Consider the following 21,128-nt stretch of genomic DNA (forward strand, 5'->3'; position numbering starts at 1 on the left):
ACTATGGACGCGGGTGTTTCAGGTCACACTTTATTAAGAAAAGAAACAGCACACTTCCCATTCAGAGGGCCCCTCTGTGAGGGTTGGGCAGCAGAACACATCCTGAAAGGCCAGGGCCTAGCCTCAGCAGATCCGTCTGCCCTGGCCTGCCCCGCCCAGGTGGGTATGAGAAAGCTCCCACTCAGCAGGGTGGGCAGGAACTGTACTGCTTTCCCTGAAGGCACTGGGGGCCGGGGGGGTAGGGAGGGAGCCAGGCCCGCCCCAAGCTGCCCAAAGTTCCCACAGGGCCTAGGGATTGAGCCAAGGGTGCTGCAGGCAGTCGGCCGCGCTGGCCCGCTTCTCGGGGATGTATTCCATCATGGGCAGCAGGAAGGCGCTGAACTGTGTGGCCTGCTCCAGGGGCCACTCATACTTCTCCATGAGCACCTCGTACAGGCCCCAGTGCTTGAGGTTGTGGATGTGCCGCAGCTCCCCTGGAGGCAGGCCAGCACCCTGCAGGTCAGCCTCTGCCTGGGAGGCCGGTCATCTGAGACCCCTCGCTGGCCCCCAAGTTCCCACATCATCCCTCCATCCAGGTGGCCCCACCTCTCCGGTTGAAGAACTCCCGGGAATAGCGGCCTGAGAGGGCAAAGGCTGGGGGGATGTCTCCTAACAGCTCCACGATGTGGGCGATATGGTCTGTGGACAGAAAGGGAGCTGGGAGGTCGGCCAGGCTGCTGGGAGGTCCCAAGGCTGGACCTTAGGGTTTGCCACCTCCTACCCTCATCACGACTGTAGTCTTCTCCCGAGTGCGGTTCGAACAGGTAGTCGCCAGTGGCCAGCTCAAAGGCCTGAAAAGGGCAGAGGGTAAAGCGATTGGCCCCAGTGAGTCTGCCCAGGTGGGGGACAGCCGCGGGCAGACATACCATGCATGCTGTGCTCCAGATGTCGGCCGGGGGCCCATACTCGGCACCGATCAGCACCTCCACAGCCCGGTACTGCCGTGTCTGGATGTCCTCAGTGAAGTGCTTGTGCTGGAGGCAAGGGGAGCCCGGGGGAGGGGCTGGGGCCAGGGCTGGGCTGCCCTTAGTCGCCCCCCACACGTCTCCCACCTTCTGGGGGCCCATGCACCCCAGGAGCATCGTGGGGCTCGCTCTGAGCCTCAGGGGCCCCCGTTGTCCTAAGAGGGCCTGGCAAGGTGACCTGAGACAGGCCGGCCCCTGCACCATGGCCGTCTACCCCCGCCCATGGGCCCAGTCCTGCCGACTGGGTGGGAGAGGTGCTGTCTTGGGCTCGGCCCTGGGACTGCAGCCTGAGGCTGTCACGGGGGTCTGGTCGAGCCCCGGGGACCGGCCTTGTTCATAGCAAGGTGCCTGGTCATACCACCCAGCAGGCGTTGCCCAGGTCTGCGATCTTGATCTTGATCTTGTCTGCGTTTTGGGGCTCTAGGGGGTTCACCAGGAGGTTGGAGGCACCAAACGGTGCTGGGGAAGCAAGAGAAGGGAGAGTGGCTGAGCTAGTCAGGCACCGGCCTAGCCCTGCCCGCTGCCCGCTGGCCTGGTCACACTTACTGCTAGGGGAGAGCAGGCCGCCGGCCTCCCGCTGGTTGGACGAGCCTGAGAGGATGGAGCACGAGGCGGGAGAGAAGAGGGAGCCCGAGAAGCCTGAGGTCTGGGAGCCCGGGCTGAGGCTGAGGTTGCCCCTGGGGGCCGGGGATGAAGAAGCCGGTGAGGGGTCAGCCCCAATGCCGCCCAGGTGGCAACCGGAAGAGGATGTGGAGCAGCTGCCCGCCTCGAGTCTGGAGCTGGAGTCTGGGGAGACAGGCCAAGGTACTGAGTGGGCAGCTGCCACCGGGGGGCCCGCTCCCTGCTCCCATCCTCACCCTCGGCCTGGGCCGCAGCCTCCATGGCCTCCAGCTTCTGCAGGTCACGCAGCCGCTCCTCCAGCAGCCGCTTCTGCTGTTTCCGCTTGCGCCGCATCTTCTTCCTCTTGTTTTTTGACAGCTTCCCTGTCTGCCAAGAGAGCCAGGGTCAGCCCAGGGGTGCCTGGCAGCCAGCCGCGGAGCAGCCCAAGTTTGTCCACAGGGCTCCCGCAGGGGACAAGGTCTGCGGGTCCCAGGACTCCATGACCATCAGGATGTGGTCCTGCAACCTCGCCCACCTCCTGGGTCCCCTCCTGCCCTCCACTCTCCAGAGCTGGAGGCCGAGGAGGAATCAAGAAGCCTCTGGCTGGGCGCCAGCCTCCCTTGGGGCCAGCTGTAAACACATTGTCCTTCCGGGGAGGTGGTGGTGAGCCCCAGTGGCCACCCAGGGCCGTTTGGGGCTTGTGGCCCCCTGTGTATCACCCTCATCCAGGCCACTTGGCCTTTTGGAAATGCCCCTGCAGGAGTGTTGGGCAGCAGGGAGAGTTAGGGAGAAAGGGGAACCAGAGAGGCTGAGAAGTGAGCTCTGAGCAGATGGGAAAATGAGGCCTAGGAAAAGAGGCGGCCCAACTTACCAAGACCTCCTGGGGGGCGGTACTGACTGCGGTGGAGCAGGCAGAGCCGGGAGGAAGAGAGAGGAACCAAGACTCAGGCTGGGGCTGAGGCCCACGGGCCCTGCCCCGGCCCCACACAGGATCTGGGTACCTGTGGAGCGGGATGGGGGTGGTGCCCCTGACTGTTGCCACTCTGTGGCCTCAGCAGCCAGGCGCCGGATGTAGGCATCCCCCACACACAGCAGGATGTTCTCGGGCTTGATGTCTGTGTGGATGATCTTGCACTTGGTGTGGAGGTAATCCAGGCCGTGCAGCACCTGGAGAGAGCCAGTCCTGAAGTCCACCCGCCCTGCCCTGGCTGCCTGCCACAGGGCTCTTCCTGCCGAACTCAGGAAGAGCTCACCTGCCTCACGATGCTCTTCACACAGGGCACGGGCAGGCCCTGGTAGTTGGACTTGATGATCCACTTGAGCAGCTGGTGGCCGAGGACCTCCAACACCATGCACACATCTGGGGCCAGGAGTGAAGGGCAGCCGCTGGGCGTGCAGCCGGGGCCCAGGTCCTGCCCACCCTCAGCTGGGGTGGGGGAGCCCCAAGGCTCAGGCAGCATAGAGCTAGGTCTGGGAGGTCCTGTATCACCACCATCCCAGTGGCGCCCTAGTGTCCCTGTCACTCTCTGGTGTGCCAGTTGGCACCATACTTTCTGTGGTCTTCCTAGGGACAGGGCACTGGAGGAGTAGACAGGTTTCTCAGAACAGCCCCAGTCCTGTGCCCATGTCTGCCCAAGAGCCTATTGACAGCCCCCCCGAAAGGGAAGGCACATAGAGACAGTGCCTCCCACTTGGGGGTAACCTAGCCATGGATTGCCAATGCCAACCTGGTTATCTGCTCCACCTCCCATGCCCAGACACAAATCCCTGAAGTGCTGGGGGTATTTCATAGACTAGTGTCATTGGAAGGGATAAACCGCCCATCACACAGATCAGCAAACTGAGGCCCCTGGAGCTGGAAGGCACCAGCCAGCTAGCTCCTGCTGATACGCCACACTTGTTTGCTCAGCCTGCAAAGGATACGGACTCCGTTAACCCCTGAGATCCTGAAGTCATCGATGAGCTGGACAATGGTTTCTCTTTTGGGGTCACTGGGGTCACTGTCTCGGACCTGCAGTAAAAGCCAAGGGGCCACAGATGGCTTCAACCTGCCCCTTGCCGGCTGCTCCCCCAGGGTGGGCAGCCCCTCCGGCACCCCTTGTCCCGCTGTGCTTGGGCCTCACTGGAAGAAAAGCCTCAGGCCCGCCCTCTGGGTCCTCCCCCTCGGCCTTGCCAGCTGGAGCCTGCCCCTGTGGGCGCCCCGCCCCAGCCTTCGGAGCCGGCGGGCGGGCCTCACACCCACATTGCCAGGCCCCAGGCGGCTCCCAGGGAGCTGGGAAAGGGTAGGGGAGGCGCCTCACACATTTCAGGAGCTTGATCTCATCTACAGCTGTCTCCGTGTAATGCCCCGCGCTCTTCACCACTTTGAGAGCCACGAAACGCTTGCGCCTGCAACACCAAGACCCGTGTTGGCCGCTGGCACCAGGCAGACCCACGGGGCCCTCGCCATAGCTGCAGGCATGCCCGGGGCAGGATCCCAGCTGGCATGGAGCCCCGGGGCGGGGGTGGGGGGACACTCACTGGATGTCCCAGCAGAGCCAGACGGTGGAGAAGTGGCCCCAGCCCAGCTTGCGCACCACGTGGTACCGCCCATTGAACAGGTCCCCGATTTTCACAGGGTAGTAGCCGCCTGGGGAAGGGAGCCCACAGAGGCCGCTGAGGGTGGCGCCTTGCCCCTGCCCCGGCACAGCGCCGTCCTGCTGGGACCCCTGGCCCACGTGGGCGGGCTCCAGGCCCCCTCCTCTTCCTCCCTGGGGCCTCACCCTTGCAGTAGTCCTTGGGGTCTTCCTGCTCCTCCTCGTCGGAGCCTAGCAGCCCCTGCAGCATCTGTGGCGTGGGGGCGGCGGGGGCCAGTTCGGAGCCAGAGGACTCGGGCCCGCAGGAGGCCTGCGAGCTGCGGGTGGGGCAGGCAGGCAGTGAGCGCACGGGCTGCCAGGGACCCTGGGCAGCCCGACCTGGCCTTACCTGCTGCTGCTGTCACTATCGTCGCCGCCGCAGCCGCCACTTGCACTGGCGCTCATTCTGGCCGCGTTGCCCGTAGTTCCGGCACCCCGGGCGGCCGCTCCTCTGGGGCCCGGTCAGAGCCCGCACATTTATAGCCTCGGCCGCTGATCTCACCCGCCTTTATAAATAGCCTCCCAGCTGCTCGGCTGTGGGCAAGGTATGCAGCGGGGAGGGGGCGGCGCGGTGACAGTGGCCCTTGAGGGCCCGACCCCCCAGGATGAGCCCCCCGCCCCCATCCCAGGGCTGGGCAAGGGCGCTGCTGTGGGGACACGGTGTGCCACTGCCTCCCCGGGGAGTTCCGTGGCACCCTAGGACCACCACACCGGGAAGTGGTGACCTGGACCCTGGGCTAAGCTCCTGCACTCCAGGACTGACAGAGGGCGCTGTAGAGTGGCCACGTGGTGGTGACCTGGTCCTCAAACTGGAGTCCCGGGGCTCCAGAGCCTGCTAAGGGCCCTGTGGGCATGGTGCCCCCTCTCATATGCCCTCAGGCAGCGGCCACAACTGCAAATATGCTCTGGCTTCTGGCTTGTGCAAGCCTGCCCAGAGGCGACCCCAGCCATTCTCGTGGGTACCTCACTCCCTGGCCACTCGGGTCCTGGAGCCCCAAGACATGGCAGTCCAGTGTCCTCTCGTCCCTCCATGCGGCATCCCTGAGGGGCCCTGGCCAGGTGCGGATCGAGGGCGTGAGGTCTTCCCACCAGAGGTACAGGCCTGGGGGCTGCCTGCGTGGGACCCCAGTGCAGCATGGCGTCCCTGTGGCTCCCTGGGTCCATCTTTGCCTTGCTCTCTGGCTCCAACAAGTGCATGTGTCCATGTGGGATGCACAGGGAGGTGTCCACCCTGGCCCTGCCCTCGGGGAATCCTCAAATGGGAAGCAAAGGAGCCCATGGCTCTAGTGGTCCAGGTTACACAGCCCTCCAAAGCCTGTGATCTTGGGGTGGTAGCCAAGGGACCAGGTTTTGAAGAATCTGGTCCCCCAAAATGGGATGGGCAGGGGAACCTCCAGAGAGGGAGCAGGACACCCTGGAGACCTCTGTGGCTGATCTTTGCTGAAGACTGGCTGTGGGTATGGAAGGCAAGGTGGGGCAGGGGGGTTTAGGTGCTCAAGGAGCCCCCCAGAGCCTGCAGGCACGGATGTGGGGTTTCTGCAGAGGGTCATGGGCACTTTGGCTCTTTAGAGAGAACACACTGATTGCTCCTGGGAGGGAATGGAGTCAGAATGGAGTAGAGGGAGCTTGGTAGTAACTGGCGATCCCAAGATGGGACACTCTTGGTTCTATATCCGTGTACCAGGAAATAGTTGGGAAGGTGGAGTGGGCATAGATAGTGGTGGGAGGGCAGGGGCATCTTTCCCGCAGGGGTCATGTGAGGGAGGAGAACAAGGCCTTGGGGTCCTCTTTTTAGCATGTGGCAGAAGTTCTAGCTGCGGGCTGGGGGCTGGGCCAGGGCACCCAGGAGACTCACGGGAAAGGTGGGGCTGGGGACCAGGCATTTTCTAAAAAGACATGTTTGTGTTTTATTTCCAGATGTGATCCTCCAGCAAGCACATAAATACAGTGGGGAAGGGGGAAAGATTGCTATAAATTAGAAAGAAGCCCCCCAGCGGCATGGCAAGGAGGGAGAGGGGGAGGCCCTCCCACTCTGTGCAGACCACGCCTTGGTCACGGGCTCCATCCAGGGCTCCATCCGGGGTCGAGTGCGGGAAGGCACGGAGATGGTGGGTCCTGCTGCCGCCTGACTCACAGTTCGGTCACCTTGTTCTCCACCAGTGCGGCAATCTGCTGCAGGCGGCAGGCCAGTTGCATCTTCTGGCCCACAGGGTCCTCCTCCAGGGCACCAATGATCTGCCAGGGCAGAGGAGGCCGCCCAGCCTGAGGCCTCGGCCTCTGACCTGCTTCCATCTCAGTAGCAGGCTGGGAGCCAGACCTTCCTACCGAATCTTCCTCCATGAGGTAGCCGAGCCCCATTCCCCAGCCCCAGGCCCTTCCATTCCTCTGCCTACACTGGACCTGGACACTCCCGTCCCCAAGGAAGACTCCTGGGGCCTCCCTCTGGGCTCCAGAGGCACGCCCCTCTCCCCGGAGCACCCCCAGGTCTCACCTGGTCATAGTACCTGTGGATGTGGGTGTAGAGTTCTTGCAGAGCTTGCAGGCAGTGGGGAGCCGAGGTATAATTCTGAGGGAGGCACATGGTGGGTGAGGCCCCGGCCCAGACCTTGAGCCCCCAGCTTCCCCCTTCCCCTGTGTCCTCACCCCTGAGAGCTCAGTCAGAGCTGAGTTCATCTCCTGGTAGCTCGCTGGAGGGCTCTGGCGGATATCAGAGTAATATCTGCAGAAGGGCACAGAGTTAGGGGCAGGCAGCCCAGGAGGTCCCTCGTCCATGATGCCCAACACCTACCTCTCTACCATCTGCTTGTAGCGAGGGATCTCCCGGGCGTAGAGCAGTTTGTTCACTGGGGAATCCTGCTCCGGGCGGGGTGGGCATGAGTGGGGAGGTGCCCTCTCCTGGCCCCATGCCCTGTGGGGAGCCAGCCCCACCCAGGGCTCAGCGCAGAGCCCCTGTGGCTACCCTCCCCCGCCGGCCTGCCCTCCTCGGCCCTCACCCGGCCCACTTTATGCTCTGAGACTGTGCAGGAGTCCATGAAGGTCTGGGCGATGACGGCGAGGACCGCATCCACGTTGTCTGACACCCGCACGTCAAAGATGAGCTGCGGGTTCTTCAAGGTGTTCACCCAGAACCGCAGCAACAGGCTGGAGACACAGGCCAGCCATGGAGTTAGGCCCGGCCAGTCCAGCTCAGCTCCTCCACCTGGACCCCGGTGGCCCTGAGCTGCCTGGGGAGCTGGCCATATCGGGGTGGGGAGTGGGGCGGGCTCGATTGGTCACCCGAGGTGACGGCCCCCAGGCCTGGGCTCCTGTCCTGGCTGCGCTGGCAGTGTCCTGGTGTATCTGGGACTCATCTGCCCGGGTCCAGGCCAGCAGGTGACACACCTGTTCGTCTTCCAGATGTGCAAGGTCTCCGGGTCCTCAATGCTGTGCTTCTCCGCCAGCTCATCCAGGAAGTCAAACAGGTACTTGACGGCGATGGGCACGGGCCGGTTCACGCTGAGGATGGCTTGGAAGGCGTCATCCACAAACTTCTGCAGTGTGCCCTAGAAGGCAGGGGACAGGGCACTTTTGGGGGGGGGGTCAAGGTGGGAGGCCCTTTGAGCTGTGGCCAGCCCCATCGTCCCACAGCATCTCCCCAGGTCTGTCCAGGTGCCCTTGCTGAGCCTCCCCGGGAGCCCCACCTTCATGGACAGCAGGCGGGTGAGGTAGATCTCCGGGATGGCCTTGGCCCGTGCCCGCTCCCGCTCCCGGTCCCTCAGGCTGCTCCGCCGTGCCTTGGCTGCCTCCGGCTCCTCGGGGGCTTTCACCAGGTGCCACAGACGGACCCCACCCTCCTCGCTATCCTCCAGCATGGGGGTGTCTGAGGGCGCGGAAGCTGGGCCTCAGTCCTTGGCCCCCCTGCACCCATGCCACCAGCCGGGGCGCTCCAGCTCGCACCCAGGAGCTCCCTGATGGCGACGCGCCACCACCCTCATCCACCCGCCGGCCTGGGTCCAGTAGGGAGTCTTGGCTTCCCCGCTGACGAGGTGTTGGGAGACCCAGATAGGGCCGATGGCATGGCCTCGAGCTCCTGAGGGCCTCACTCACTCTCCCCTGACGGGCAGCTGGGGGCCAGGCTCTGGGAGATGATGCCTCCTCCGTTGTGTAGCTGGGGGATGAGCCTCACTGTGGCTCCGTCTGGGACCTGGTGGGGAGGGGGGCAAAGGCTGGGCTCCTTCCCTTGCCAAGCCCGAGGTGGGGGTCCTGCCTCCCCAGACCCCACCCACTGGGCACCTTGTAGTGCTGCAGGGTGTTGAGTCTCTTCCAGCGGTTCTGAGTCACTGATGTCACGTCCTCATCTGACAGGGTGAGGTGACCTGCCAGGCCCGAGCGCCACTCTGGGGGTGCAGGGTGGGGACCCGGGGGAGCCAGTAAGCCCACAGCCCGTTCCTGCTGGGCAGAGCCGAGCTGCCAGGGGCGGGGAGAGCCAGGGGCGGGCACTCACCGAGATCCAGGGCATGTGCCGAGGGCCTCTGGGAGAACGGGGTGCCCTTGTAGATCTGATCCAACACCTTCTCCTTGACCTGAGTGATCGTGTCCGTGTCGAACACCCGGGTGGGGATGTGCAGTGCTGTGTTGCTCCTTGATGGCCCACCTGGCCCTGGGCTGGCCAGCACCATCAGCGTCAGGGCCCGGAATTCCACATCCTCCCGCAGCAGGCGGCTGTCGTTCAGGGTCCGTTTTGCCTTGCCTGTCACTGCGTCCACGGGGCCCTTGTCCACCTGGTACTGGATGGCCCGGAGGAGCATGTACATTGGTTCACCGGCCACCTCCTGCAAGCATCAATCTGGGGATCAGCCGGCTGTGTAAGCTCATAGGGGCAGCTGGCTGTGCGGAGCCAGGGCAGAGGGTGGTCCATGCCAGCGGGCTCAGCTTTGCATGCAGCCAGGGCAAAGGCTCACCACCTGTCCCTTACCGACACCCTGCCCTTGTGCCCGAGGTCCCCTGGGAGGGATCGGGCCACAGGTCAGGGAGGCCCGAGGCAGCAGCCCTGGCACGGGGTGAGGGGAGAGGGGCCCTCACCCTCAGGAAGGCGTACAGGCATATAGACACCCAGTTGGTGAGCAGCTTCTCCGCCATGGTCTCTGTCCTGCGTGGAGCGGGCCCCAGGTCAGAGGGGCTGCACAGGGCCGTCTTGTCCCCCACCCAAGACCAGTGGTGGAGGTCAGGCAGGGCTGACTTGCCCTACCAGTGGCCTGGGACCCAGCTGGCCACCTGGGGCTCCCCGGGGCCACCCTGCCCAGAGCCGTCCAGGGCCAACCTGCGCAGCATGAGCTTGGGGTTCTTGCGCACGTAATGGGAGGCCAGGTCACTGAGCAGCGTCCTCATGATCTCGGTCAGGTACTCGAGCTTGCTGTGCAGTGCCAGGGACAGCAGCGAGGCCACATGGCAGCGGTCCCGCTGCGAGAAGCTGGGTTGCCCCTCCAGGGTGTGGATGAGCTAAGCGGGAGTTGGGGGGCACCAGCACTCACTCTGGGGAGCCCGGCAGCCCACGTGGCCTCCCACCATGCAGCCTATGCCTGCCGACCACCCAGCCTCCCTCTTCACCCCAGGCCCCCCTCCAGCCTGCCCACGTGGCCCTCACGGTCAAGAGGAAGAGCTTGCTGTTGAGCAGGTTGGAGAGCTGCATGAGGCCCTGGTGCACGGGTGCGCGGCGACCCTCTTCACCCGGCCCCTCGACGGCCGGCTGCAGGGTGCCACTGTTGCGCCCGGGGAAGAGGACCCGCTCAACATAGGTGCGGTAGTCCACAAAGGGGATCCCACTGGCCTCCAGGTCGCTGCTGAGGTCAGTCATCTCTGTCATCAGGTCTGCAGGCCGGGAGCCACCGGGGTCTGAGCTCAGGAGCAGCTCTGCCTGCGTCCTGCTCCCCCCGCCTGCCCTCCCACCCCCGCCCCACCTGTGAACTCCTTGCGGCACTGGTCACCCACGCCAATCTCCAGGTTCTCCAGCTGCATCAGAACCTTCTGGTAGTCCCGCATGGCTTGCTTGCTCTTGTGCCTGCCACCGGGGGACCGAGTGTCAGCCACACAAGCTGGCCTGCCTGGGCCGAGACCCCCAAGCCCAGATGGCCGGCTGTGGGGCACCCTTGCCATAAGTGAAGAGGGGACTGGACTGGACACTGGCGTGTGTGTGATCCTCACCTGTACATGAGGGTCAAGAGGAGCACGGCAGTGATCAGCAGGGCTGCACCCACGCCTAGGCCCACCTGGGCCTCCACGGGGAAGGCAGACAGCACGGGTTCCGCCTCATACTGGACCGGGCCCAGCACCAGGCGCACGTTGCCCATTTGCACCTGGGGGTGGTGGGAGGCACAGGATTCCTGAGCACAGGCTCTGATGGCTCTGGCCGCCCACGCCTGTGCCTGGGGTCCCAGCCTCACCACGAACTGCAGCAGGGTGCCATTGCTGGGCTGTGGGACCTGTGGGGGCGGCTCACAGTACAGGTGGGTGAGCGTCAGCGTCTTCACCAGGCACTCGCTGTCACCAATGTGCACGCGCACTTCCTCCTTGCTGATGGCCAGGTTGAGGCCCTCGCCCTGGGAGGCCGATCACGGGCCTGAGTGGAGTCACTCAGCCTGTGTCTGCAGGTCCCCCCTGTCCCCCAGGACTGCTGGCTGAAACCCTGACCTCCACATCCAGAATGTGGCCTGGCTTGAGGCGGTAGGGGCGGGTGGACCCCCCCTCGTGATGGAGGGGGGCCAGCCGAGGGTTGGGCTGGTACAGGAAGTCTTGGCCCCCACTGGCGCTGGCAAAGTCCACATGCACGTTGTCCAGGCTGAAGAAGACCCGCCGGGGGCTCGCCGTGTCAGGCACCGCGGGGCTCCGGCAGAGGAGGAGGGTGGATGAGTTGATGGAGCACACGCTGGAGCACTGTGAGGGGGCAGGCCGAGGTGAGGTGAGCTGGGGGCTCCCAGCCTGCCCCGATCCCTTGCCGGGCACAGCCTCGCCTGCCGCTGCAGGCTCACCTGCAGCCAGCCCCGCTCCAGCTGGGTACAGGCCTGGGGGGCTGCAGCTGGAGCCTCGCAGCTGCTCCTTGGGGTCGGGTCCTGGGACTGCAGCTTCACAGCAGCCCTCTCCGAGATCTCCAGCCACACGGACAGCAGGGGCTGCTGTACCACGTCCAGGCCCGTGCCCCTGACTCGGATCAGCCGCCCGCCCCTGCGCCAGGACGGGACTCAGCGTGGCCCGGGCAGCCTGGCCCCGTCCTGCCACCCCACTTTGCTGGCAGGGTGCAAGTGCACCAGGTCCTCACCCCCGGAAGCTGACACTGGGCTCGGCTGCAACAAGCTGGGGGTTGGCAGTGTAGTGGAAGGGGCTGGCGAGCAGCAAGCGCTGGGCCTGGCCAAAGACCACTCGGACCACTGCATCTCCTGGGCTAGCCTGGGGCATGGTGTGGCACACAATGGCCTCAGGACACACCGGCTCTTGGCTGCAGGGTGGGGAGCGGTCTGGCACCTTGGGTTTGAGCCTTGGCCTGGCCAGCCCGCCAGAGACCCACTTTGCCTCCCCCACCAAGGGCAGAGACCCCCCACCACCACTGTATGCCAGGGGACTCGGGCCCGTCGGGAGCACCCCAGCTGGCAGCGACCAGCTGGAAGCAGGAGCCACTTACATAGGGCAGGGCTGGCTGCCCACAAAGGCGCTGATGTTGCCTCCTGTCTGGAGGCGCTGTCCGTGGATGGTGAGCTGGGTTCCCCCTGCCTGGGGGCCCCGCTGGGGACTCAGGCTCAGCAGGACAGGGTCCTGGGAAACAAGGCAAGCCAGGGCAGGCATAGCCATCTGGCCTGGCATTTCCTCACCTTGGCTCCAGTCCCTAAACCCTGTGCCCCACTGCCATGCCCCACCAGGGGGTGCTCTGGTCCCCTCCCTGTGTCGCCTTGTCCTCAGCCCCAGCTCTAAGCCCTAAGATGCTGTCACCTCCTCGGGGACCTCTTCATCACCTCCTCGGGGGTGCTGTCTGTGCCAAGGGCTTCCTGGCCCTGGAAAGGGCCCCGGGCAGGAGGACAGGAGGGCTCAGGCTGGCACCTGGAGGCATCTCTGCTCTCCTGCATCCCTGTGCCCTCCTAACCCTCCCACCTCGGCCCCCAGCCCACCCCACACTCAGTGGCCAGAATGACCCCTCAGATCACATGGCTTCCTTCCTGGACAAGAGGCAACTCTTCCTGCTCCCCTCGGGTCAAGTTGGAAGTGCTCACCCAGATGTCAGTAGCCTTCTGCCCCTTCTTGCTACAATCCCCCTGTGTGGGCACACACCATGGGCAGGCACTGACCTGGTAGGTGAAGTACTGGGTTGAGATGCCTGGGGGCCGCCCCTTGATGGCCACTTGGATCGGCCCCATGGTGCGGTTGGGGGCAGGCGATGTGACACACACGATCCTGGTGTTGGAAAGCCCATGGCTGCTCAGGGGCCCTTGCCTGGCAGGAGCCACAGGGCATTTGCCAGCCGCTGCCCAAGGCCCAGCCCCCCTCCCTCTGGCTTATCGTCCTTTGGTGCATCTGACCCCGGGCCCACGTGTCTTGGCTCCAAGCCTCCCTTCTTTCTGGGTGGCCAGTCTCTGTGGGCCTCCCTGGGATGGCATCCCTCTGCCCCTGGCTCCCAGGATGCCTCACCGGGTCGAGATGCGGTAGAGAGACGGCTCAGGCCTGCAGGGCCAGCCAGCCACACTCACGGCGTCCTGCACGTCGGCGAAGTCCCGGCCCAGGTTGGAGCCCTGGATGGTAAGAACCAATCCGCCCTCAGGGGGGCCAGTCAGGGGCTCAACCTGTAACCAAGAAGGATGGTGAGGGAATGCCCTCGACCCACACCCTCTGAGGGGGGCATGGGCAGGGCTGCTAGGACCAAGAAAGTGGGGGCTAGGGGTTGAGGGGAAGAGGCAGACTGCTAGGCCATGGGGGAGGCGGCGGTGGGTGAAGGTTCAGGGGCTCACAGTCTCGATCCTGGGTGTGGGACACAGCGGCTCCACGGCTCCAGGTGGGCATAGCGGCCCATAGCGACAGGCAGGCTGGCCGTGGCTGCACCACAGGCAGCCCAGACTCCCATTGGCTGCCTGGCAGTGGCTGCAGTCAGGGTGGCCCACGGCACAGTCGTACAGGGTCACTGGTGGGGGGGTTAGGAGGCATGGTAAGGCGCCCCCACTGGCTGCATGCCCTGCCCTGCCCACCCCACCGCCCCCAAGCTGACCATGAAGACTGTGAGCATTGTCCAGCCGCTGGCCCTCGCCCCGGGTGACATAGATGGGCACTGGGAGCTCCTGCTGGACCATGGAGGGCTGGAACTGGGGATGGAAGGGAGGGTCAGGCCCGACGCAACTGAGAACCTCCCAGGACCCCTGCCTGCCTCCTCCGGGAAGCTCCTCCCCACGGTATGCCTCCCCACCCCCACCCAGTGCAGGGCACATCTCCCAGCCGTGGCATGCCCAGAGCAGGCCTCATGAATGACAGTGGGTTAAAGGGGGTGAGTGAGTCCCTGAGGGCCTGACGCAAGCCCAGGCGGCAGGAGGTGTCCAGTGGCAAGTGAGACTGGGGGCTCGGGCACCTGCCCACCTGCTGGGCCTGGCAGTGAATGAGGCCCGAGTCCCCAGCCACCTCCTCCAGGGACGCTGGCAGCCTCTGCAGTTGTCCAGGCAGCTCCAGCCAGCAGTGGTAGGAGGCAGGCAAGCCCTGGGGGGTGTATGCTGTCAGCAGCCTGAACGCCATCAGCTACCCCCGGCCCCCACCTGCTGGAATGCTCACCTGGAAATGCTGAAGGTTCTGCACGCGGAGGGCCAAACGGCTCTCCCAGCCCACTGGCACCAGAAGGGGGCCCACCAGGCCCTCGACCTGAGGACAAGCCCCCGGGCCACGTACCTGGATGTCCACCTGGCCGGAGGAGACCGCTTAGCACTTTGGAAGGCAAGGGGCCTGGGGGCAGGGGGGCGTGGGGCAGGGTGGGATCCACCCACCTCTTGGGTGCTGTAGATGGTCCTCTCACCCTCTGGACAGTGTTCTCCATACACACAGTGGCTGCTCTGGGGGCACCAGTGGCAGCGCCAGAGGCTGCCCACACAAGCACGGCACCTGGGAGGGCAGGGGGCTGCTGAGACGGGGCACTATCTGGGGTCCCCACCCCTACCCCAAAGCCAGGCTGGGCGCTCACGGGGCAGCTGCCTCCAGGGCTGTGACTGCGCTGCAGTCATAGAAGGAGAAGTTGGTGGCAGCCACAGGCACGTCCTCGAACATCAGGGCCAGGGGCAAGGTGATGTGGTCTGGGAGGGGGATGGCAGTGGCAGGACAGGTCAGGTGGCTCCTGCCTCTTCCGGTTCCCGCCCTCGCCCCTCACCCCAGGGGCCCCTCACCTGTGCCTGGAGGGTTCAGTGGCAGCTGGTCCTGGGGAGGGGTGACGCAGGCCACCTGGGGCCCTTCCACATGAGCCAAGCTGTCATAGTTGCCAAAGGCGCAATGGAAGTATTCATCCATGGCCAGGGTGGGCAGCCGGGGTACCAACAAGGTGACCTGGGGCACATGCGAGGAAACCCAGCAGGTGGGGGCCTTTGGAGGGGGCCACGGGGCTGAGGCAGAGGGGTCCAGGCAGGGAGGGTGTGGGCAGAGGCAGAAGGAGAGAAGGAAAACGGGGCTCACCTGGCCCTGCTCCTGGCGGGGGTGGTGGGCTGGTAGCACGTTCTGGATGTGCAGACAGAGGCTGTCCTCGTACGTCCACAGCCACTGGTTGGGCTGGGTTGCCCGCCTGCATTGGCTCTTGCGGGTACACCTGTGGGGCAGAGGCCCGATGGGGCCTTGTGTGGGACTCGGGCTCCCTGGGTGATGGGCAGTTAGGGGCATGATACGGTCCAGGCAGAGCGCAGCAAGCAGGGGGCAGGGAAAGGGACTCCGCTCAGACAGGAAGGGGCTGACCCCACAGGGCCTGGGGACTGACACACAGCCTTTGGTCTTGACTGTGAGTCGAGGGCTGCTGCTGCAGTGGAGACGAGCACACGGACCTGAGTGAGGGGCGCCATCGGGGATTGATTCCTGGGGCTGTGGAGGGGAGCTGGAGTGGGCCAGGGGGCACCCGAGAGAGGCCGACAGAGGCCCTGCCCAGCCTGAGGCAGTGTTGGCAAAGGGACACCAACCAGGCTGGGGGAGGTGGACTGACCTCCAGGCCCACCTAGAAGCACTGCAGGCGCAGTGCCCCGCCTCACCTGCCCTGCAGGACACACCAACCACACAGAGGGTCCTGGGCCTGAAGGCAGCTGCTGCAGTCCAGGAGCTGTGGGCAGGCTGCCACGGGTACCCGGGCCACCTGGACAGGAGGCAGAGGGCAGAGGTGGTGGGTGCAGGGCCTCGGGCTTCGTGTGCCTGGGCCCCTTGGACAGCCCTCACCTGCTGGGACGTCAGCACGTAGAGGTGGTTGCCGCTGCTGTCCACAAGCAGGTCGGGGCTGATGGCTGAGCCCGGGGTCCCCACTTGCTGTGAGTGGTACACCTGGCCTTGGGTGCCATTGAGAAAGACCTGGGGGAGTGGGGGACAAGGCCCACTCTCAAGATGGCCACAGGCCGACCATTTGGGGGCAGGTGCTATCACGGCTGGGGTTCTAGGGGAACCTCCTGGCCCACAGAGCCGACTCCCATTCCCCTCCAAGACAGGGAAGCTGGGCCAGGCTATGGAGGGTGAGGCAGGCCCCTGGGCATCCAGCGTGCCCAAGTAGCCTCCTCGATTGAGCCTTACCCAGCTAAGGGAGACACGCAGACCACAAAGAAGCAAAAGTCCCCTGTTACCAGCTGCAGCTGCCTGCGGGACATCCCTAAGCTACACATCCAGAGGTGGAAGGAGACAGATCCTTCTGTGAGCCGTCCCAGGGCAAGAGGGCATCCAGTCGGGCTACTGAGGCCAGTCCCGGCCTGGCAGCATAGAGGCTGGGCACTGGGGGTCTGGCTGAGGACCCCCTGGCCTTCCTCAGGCCCTTACCTTGTGCAGCTGGCCCCGAACATCCCCCAGGAAGGCGATTGTGTGTCCGTCCGCCTGGAGGGCCGCAACAGCACTGATGGAGTGTTTGAGCTGTAGCAGAGGCCCTGCCTCCACGGGCTGGTGGCCTGCGATGGGGCTGGGCGTGTGTTCATCGCCACACGGGTATGACTCCGGGGAGTCCTGCAGAGGTGAGGATGAGCAGGGAAAGAATTAGTGCCCAGAAGAGGGAGGCTGGAGGTGTCTTCCCTAGGCCCTGGTCTGCGGTCCGTGGAAGAGGGCAAGGCAGCTGGTAGGACGTGCCCAAGCTCGCAAGTAAGAGGGAGAGATGAAGAGCCCGGGGACTTAGCCTAAGCTGGCCCTCTGTGTCATCCTCTAAAGCAGAGGTCATTGGTGATGGGGAAAGCATCCAGCCACCCTTGGTCAGACAGTGGCTGGATGGCTCAGAGAGTCCCTGGTGGCTCAGACAGTGAAAGTGTCTGCCTACAGTGTGGGAGACCTGGGTTGATCCCTGGGTCAGGAAGATTCCCTGGAGAAGGAAATGGCAATCCACTCCAGTATTCTTGCCTGGAAAAATCCCATGGACGGAGGAACCTGGTGGGCTGCAGTCCATGGGGTCGCAAAGAGTCAGACACGACTGAGTGACTTCACTTTACCCTTGGCCAGGACGACTTGTGACAGCCGTGGCTCTGGGCTGGGAGATGATTCAGGTCCACAGAGGGCCAGGGCCAGGGAGGCACACTGGGATAAGATAAGGTTGCCAGATGCCAGCGTGCAGAGTCTCAGGGGACAAGGCAGGGGTGAGGCCTGGGCCCAGTCACTCACGGATGGCAGGGTGACACAGCGCGATGTGACGCCATATTCCACAGTGGCTTCCTCGGTGCCGCTGGGGCCCCGGCCGCCTGCTGTGTAGCAGAGGCGCCGGGCCCGCTCCATGCTGGCGTCCAGCTCGGCCAGGGGAAAGGCACACAGGGCCGCCTGCACCCCCCTCAGGCCGGCGGCAAAGGCCCCCAGTAAGGCGCCTGGGGCAAGGGCGGCGGCCTGTACGAGCCCGTGGCCCCGACAGCTGAGGGGCACTTCCACGTAGGAGTAGAGGTTGGCATCCCTCAGGCAGACCCGGGCCACGTACGAGCGATACTCGGCCTGCGCCCGGTCCCCGCGGCGCCGAAAGACAAAGTAGGCCGACTGGGCGTTGGCTAGGGCCGCCACATAGCTGTTGTTGTAGTCGGAGAGGTCACCCACCACCAGGCGACCCAGGCCCTCGCTGGAGAAGGGCTGTGGCCCGGCCAGCTGGCGCACCGTCAGGGGTGGCACCCCTGCTGACAGCTTGCCCGCCAGGCCCCGGGCCACCAGCAGGAGGTCCTGGTCAGGTCCAGACACCACCAGGCCCACCGTGGGCACCCCCAGGGTGTTGGCGGCCACGAACTGCCCGTCGCCCGGGTCCTCAGCCCGGTAGAGGAGTTCTGCCACGTCCTCCAGCCGGCGCTTCTCGCACACACCCTGCCTCACCTGCCCGCAGGCCACCAGCTCCCGGGCCCGCCCGCTGACCAGCAGCAGCTGGTTGGTGTTGTCTGTGAGCCGGGCCTGTGGGCACTCGGCCGGGTCCCGGAAGGGCACGCAGTCAGGGCTGTCGAGGACGGGACCCGTGATGGCCACTGACTCCAGCTGCAGCTCGGGGCTAAGTTGGAAGAGGCGATTCACTGCACCCACGTAGAGCGCCCCTTGGCCCGGGGCCAGCGCCAAGTGGTGGAGGGTGGTGTTGGGTGCTGAGAAGCGGTGCGCCCTGGTTGGGGCGGGTGGCGGGCACAGCAGTGGCAGCATGAGCAGCAGGCGGGCACCGAGCAGACGCCGGGGTGCCATCTCGGGGCCCTGAGGAGGCCGTGCAGGAGGGCGCAAGTCAGGGTGGCTGTGGGAACAGCGCTGGGGAGCAGGAGGGACAGACAGACAGAAAGGGAGGGAGAGAAAGGCGGAGAGACAGAAGCAGAAAGCTGGGGCAGACGGAAGCAAAGGGAGAGGAGAGAAAGTCCGAGCGACTGGGGGACCAAGAAAGGGATGGAGAGTCCCCAGGGATGACGGTGGGGTGCCCGTGTGTGTGCAAGGGAAGAACTTTCTTCATCTTTCACTTTATATGCAGATTCTACAAGGCCACAAGAACACCCACAGAAGGACTGAGTCACCGAGAGAGGAGAGACCCCTGAAAGGCCCTACAGACAGCAGGGGCCAGTGGCCAGGGCCAAGGCAGAGAACAGAGGGCTTGGGGGATAGAGGGGGGTGTGGCCCAGACTGAGCTGGGGGTGCTCAGTGCCGAGGCAGGGGAGGTGCAAGGGACCGAGAGACCACCCAGGGTGCAGGGATCGGGGGAGGCCAGTCCTTTGCTCCATGGCTCCAGCAGCCAGGGGTCCACCAGGGTCTGGCATGGAGAGTGTTGATGGGGATGGGGTATGAGAAAAGACAGGGCAGGGACTTCCTGGTGGTCCGATGGCTAAGACTCCACGCTCCCAATGTAGGGGCCCTGGGTTTGAGCTCTGGTCAGGGAACTTGATCGCACATGCCACAACTAAGACCCAGTACAGCCAAATAATTAAATAGAAACTTAAAAAAGACAGGGCAGAGAGAAGACAAGCAGAAAGAGTGGGCCCGGGGGAGTGAGAGGAGTGCTTGAAAGGAAACTCAAGCCAGGAGTCAGGCATCCCCGTCCCCTCCCCCGGCCTGCAGCCATCTGGGGTCCAGACCTGAGGGAGCCCCCCACAACCCCGCAACCCCCCCACCCTGCCCCGGCCCTGTCGGGGCCCAAGGTTGAGCCCAAAGCAGAAGGCTCTGAGTGGGGTCCCTGCTGCACCTTCCAGCTCACCTCCTGGCCAGGGGCAATTAGCAGCCTTGCATGGTGCCCAGGTGACAAGGTGAGGGACACATGTCATGAGCCCCTGGGCCCCATGACCTCTTGAGCCTCCCTCCTCCTGAGCCCGGGGGCAGAGCCCCAGAGACGGGCAGAAAGCAGGTCCTGAGTTGTTGACCGAGGGTCCCACACCACTGGGGATGCGGGCAGGCACCAGCCAGGAGGGCACCTGCGGGCATTCCATAGCCAGCAGCTCCAGCCCCCATGGGCGTGCCAGCTGCTGGGAGAGCCCCCGAGGAAGGCCCCTGCTCCCTTATCTCGGGGGCACAGACAGGAAAGTCAGGCCTGCCTCGGGGACTGGGCCATTTCCTCTGGAGCCCAGTATCGGCGGCCGTGTCTGGGGGGGGTCCGAGGCTAGAGGGCCTGCAGCTGGAGGTGCTGGGCAGGGGACCCCCGGGCTCCAGGCTCTTCTGTGCTCGGGGGACTCGGGCACTTACCCTGGCGTACGGCAGCAGCAGAGGCATCTCCTGGGCGGCGTGGCACATACCTCCTGGGTTCAGCTGCCCCGGGGCAGTGGAGACGGACACAGGACGGCTGTAGGGGGCATTGTCCTGAGTGGGAGGGAGACAGTCGAGGCTTGGCCCCATTCACATTCACTCCGCAGAAGGAGGGGGCCGGGGCCTGGCAGGCGGGCTCCCCCACAGCTGGCAGCTTTGTCTCTGCCCCAACAATGTCCCTTCTGTCTGGAGGCCCAGGCCAGGGACCCACTCTCTGGTGTTCCTAGTCCCACATCCAAGCTGCCCTGACCCGGGGGCTCCCTGTCACTTCCCACCCGCAGGGAGACACCCCCCTGGGGATCTGGGGACAAAGGGGGCAGAGTTGCCTTCATCCAGAAAAAAATGAGACCCACACAGCCAGTTCTCCCATGCCCACCCGGTGCCAGCCACCAGGCTCCTCCCCGTGTGCCCCCAGGGGTCCCTGTGAAGGGCCTGGAGGAGGTCACCGAGTGCCCCACCCGCCGAGGGTCAGTGCCTGCATGGGCAGCCTCACCCTCCGCAGCCTTGGCGCCTGGCTGGAGGCAAGCCTTGGCCCTCAATGCCGGCCTTTGTTGCGGCTGGAGGCAGGGGAGACGCCGGCCAAGGCAGCACCCCCTGCTGGGAGACCTCCCCCTATGCCCCCAACTCCCCACCCCCAGGGACTGGCAAAGTTGTGCCAGGTACAATCTGGTGCCAGTGGAGGGGGCCGTGGCCAAGAGGATGCACAGGAGCAGATGGGCACCCAGCCTTCAGCCTTGGGTGGGGACAAGACTACCAGCAGGTGGCCAGCTTCCTATGCCAGGCTTACGTGGCCCCATCTGCACACAGAGCTGACAGTGCTCAGGCCGTGGCTGTGGGGCAGGAACCAGTCAGGTTCCCCCTCTCACCCACGGTGTGCAACCGCAGCAAGCTCCAGGGTCCGGTGGCAGTAGCAAGGCTGGCAGCAACTTGGCTGGGCTGGTTGGGTAGCTGTGGGGGTGGGCAGCGAGGCGGGCTGCTTCCCTACCCCCCGTGCCCTGCCCCGTGGCCAGAGGAGCTAGCTCTCCCATTTGGGGCCACAGTGGGATTCTTACCACCCAGCTTTAGGGCCACCCCTCTGGCTGGGGTGGGGAGATCCATGCCCCCTACTTCCCCACCCTTGACCCGGAGGGCCCTGAACCCTGTGCCTGGCCAGCCCCAGCTCCTGCCTACCTGGGCGGGGCTCCTAGCCGGGGCCGAGGAGCAGCTAGCAGTGCCAGGAATGAGTCCCGGCCTCCCTCCCCACAATGCAATCGCACCCAACCCGCCTCATCCCGGTGGCGCAGCCTGGGCAGTCCAGCCCCTCCGTACCCGCCCCTTTGCCCGACGGCTCAGGGCAGGGCACTGCTGCCCTCTGCTGGCTTTGGTGGGCAGAGGTGAGAGGGCCAGCTGCTCACCTGTTCAGAGGAGATGGTGCCCTCCCATGGCGGGACTGGCAGGCACGCAGTCCTTGGCCTGCCATGAAGTGCCTACTGAGTGCCAGATGCAACCCCGGCACTGGCACCGTTCAGAGACAAAACCCACTGCCATCTGTCTCAAG

The 21,128-nt window shown here is 65.0% G+C and overlaps 2 protein-coding genes across 4 annotated transcripts; both read right to left on the reverse strand.

Moving 5' to 3' along the window:
- Positions 1–16: 16 nt before the first annotated feature.
- On the reverse strand, positions 17–4,682 carry SRPK3 (SRSF protein kinase 3). 2 transcript variants are annotated; one of them, XM_018044767.1, is made up of 15 exons: positions 4,569–4,680; positions 4,367–4,497; positions 4,125–4,233; positions 3,905–3,992; positions 3,528–3,615; positions 2,858–2,964; positions 2,606–2,771; positions 2,476–2,501; positions 1,862–1,991; positions 1,551–1,790; positions 1,363–1,463; positions 906–1,013; positions 761–830; positions 586–678; positions 17–473 (listed from the first exon to the last, which is right to left on the reverse strand). In XM_018044767.1, exons 1-15 carry the CDS (start codon positions 4,622–4,624, stop codon positions 289–291), a joined length of 1,698 nt encoding a protein of 565 aa, XP_017900256.1. In that variant the 5' UTR covers positions 4,625–4,680; the 3' UTR covers positions 17–288. The 2 variants fall into 2 exon arrangements, with proteins under 2 accessions (XP_017900256.1, XP_017900257.1); XM_018044768.1 differs by having other exon boundaries at positions 425–510; positions 4,569–4,682.
- Positions 4,683–6,106: 1,424 nt separating this feature from the next.
- PLXNB3 (plexin B3) lies at positions 6,107–20,850 on the reverse strand. Of its 2 annotated transcripts, none has more exons than XM_018044775.1 (36): positions 20,762–20,850; positions 19,532–19,645; positions 17,024–18,067; positions 16,202–16,381; positions 15,617–15,745; positions 15,436–15,536; positions 14,876–15,005; positions 14,593–14,749; positions 14,394–14,502; positions 14,200–14,314; positions 13,991–14,116; positions 13,802–13,918; positions 13,440–13,533; positions 13,186–13,355; positions 12,869–13,020; positions 12,529–12,634; positions 11,871–12,001; positions 11,511–11,687; positions 11,224–11,416; positions 10,886–11,128; positions 10,639–10,794; positions 10,400–10,551; positions 10,156–10,256; positions 9,843–10,066; positions 9,519–9,697; positions 9,281–9,347; positions 8,703–9,030; positions 8,492–8,595; positions 8,306–8,402; positions 7,900–8,078; positions 7,601–7,761; positions 7,213–7,360; positions 7,008–7,072; positions 6,863–6,938; positions 6,711–6,785; positions 6,107–6,454 (listed from the first exon to the last, which is right to left on the reverse strand). In XM_018044775.1, exons 2-36 carry the CDS (start codon positions 19,577–19,579, stop codon positions 6,350–6,352), a joined length of 5,739 nt encoding a protein of 1,912 aa, XP_017900264.1. In that variant the 5' UTR covers positions 19,580–19,645; positions 20,762–20,850; the 3' UTR covers positions 6,107–6,349. The 2 variants fall into 2 exon arrangements, with proteins under 2 accessions (XP_017900264.1, XP_017900265.1); XM_018044776.1 differs by having other exon boundaries at positions 6,119–6,454; positions 6,724–6,785.
- Between the last annotated feature and the right edge of the window lie 278 nt (positions 20,851–21,128).

This window comes from Capra hircus, unplaced genomic scaffold (assembly GCF_001704415.2).
Source record: "Capra hircus breed San Clemente unplaced genomic scaffold, ASM170441v1, whole genome shotgun sequence".
Lineage (NCBI taxonomy): Eukaryota > Metazoa > Chordata > Mammalia > Artiodactyla > Bovidae > Capra > Capra hircus.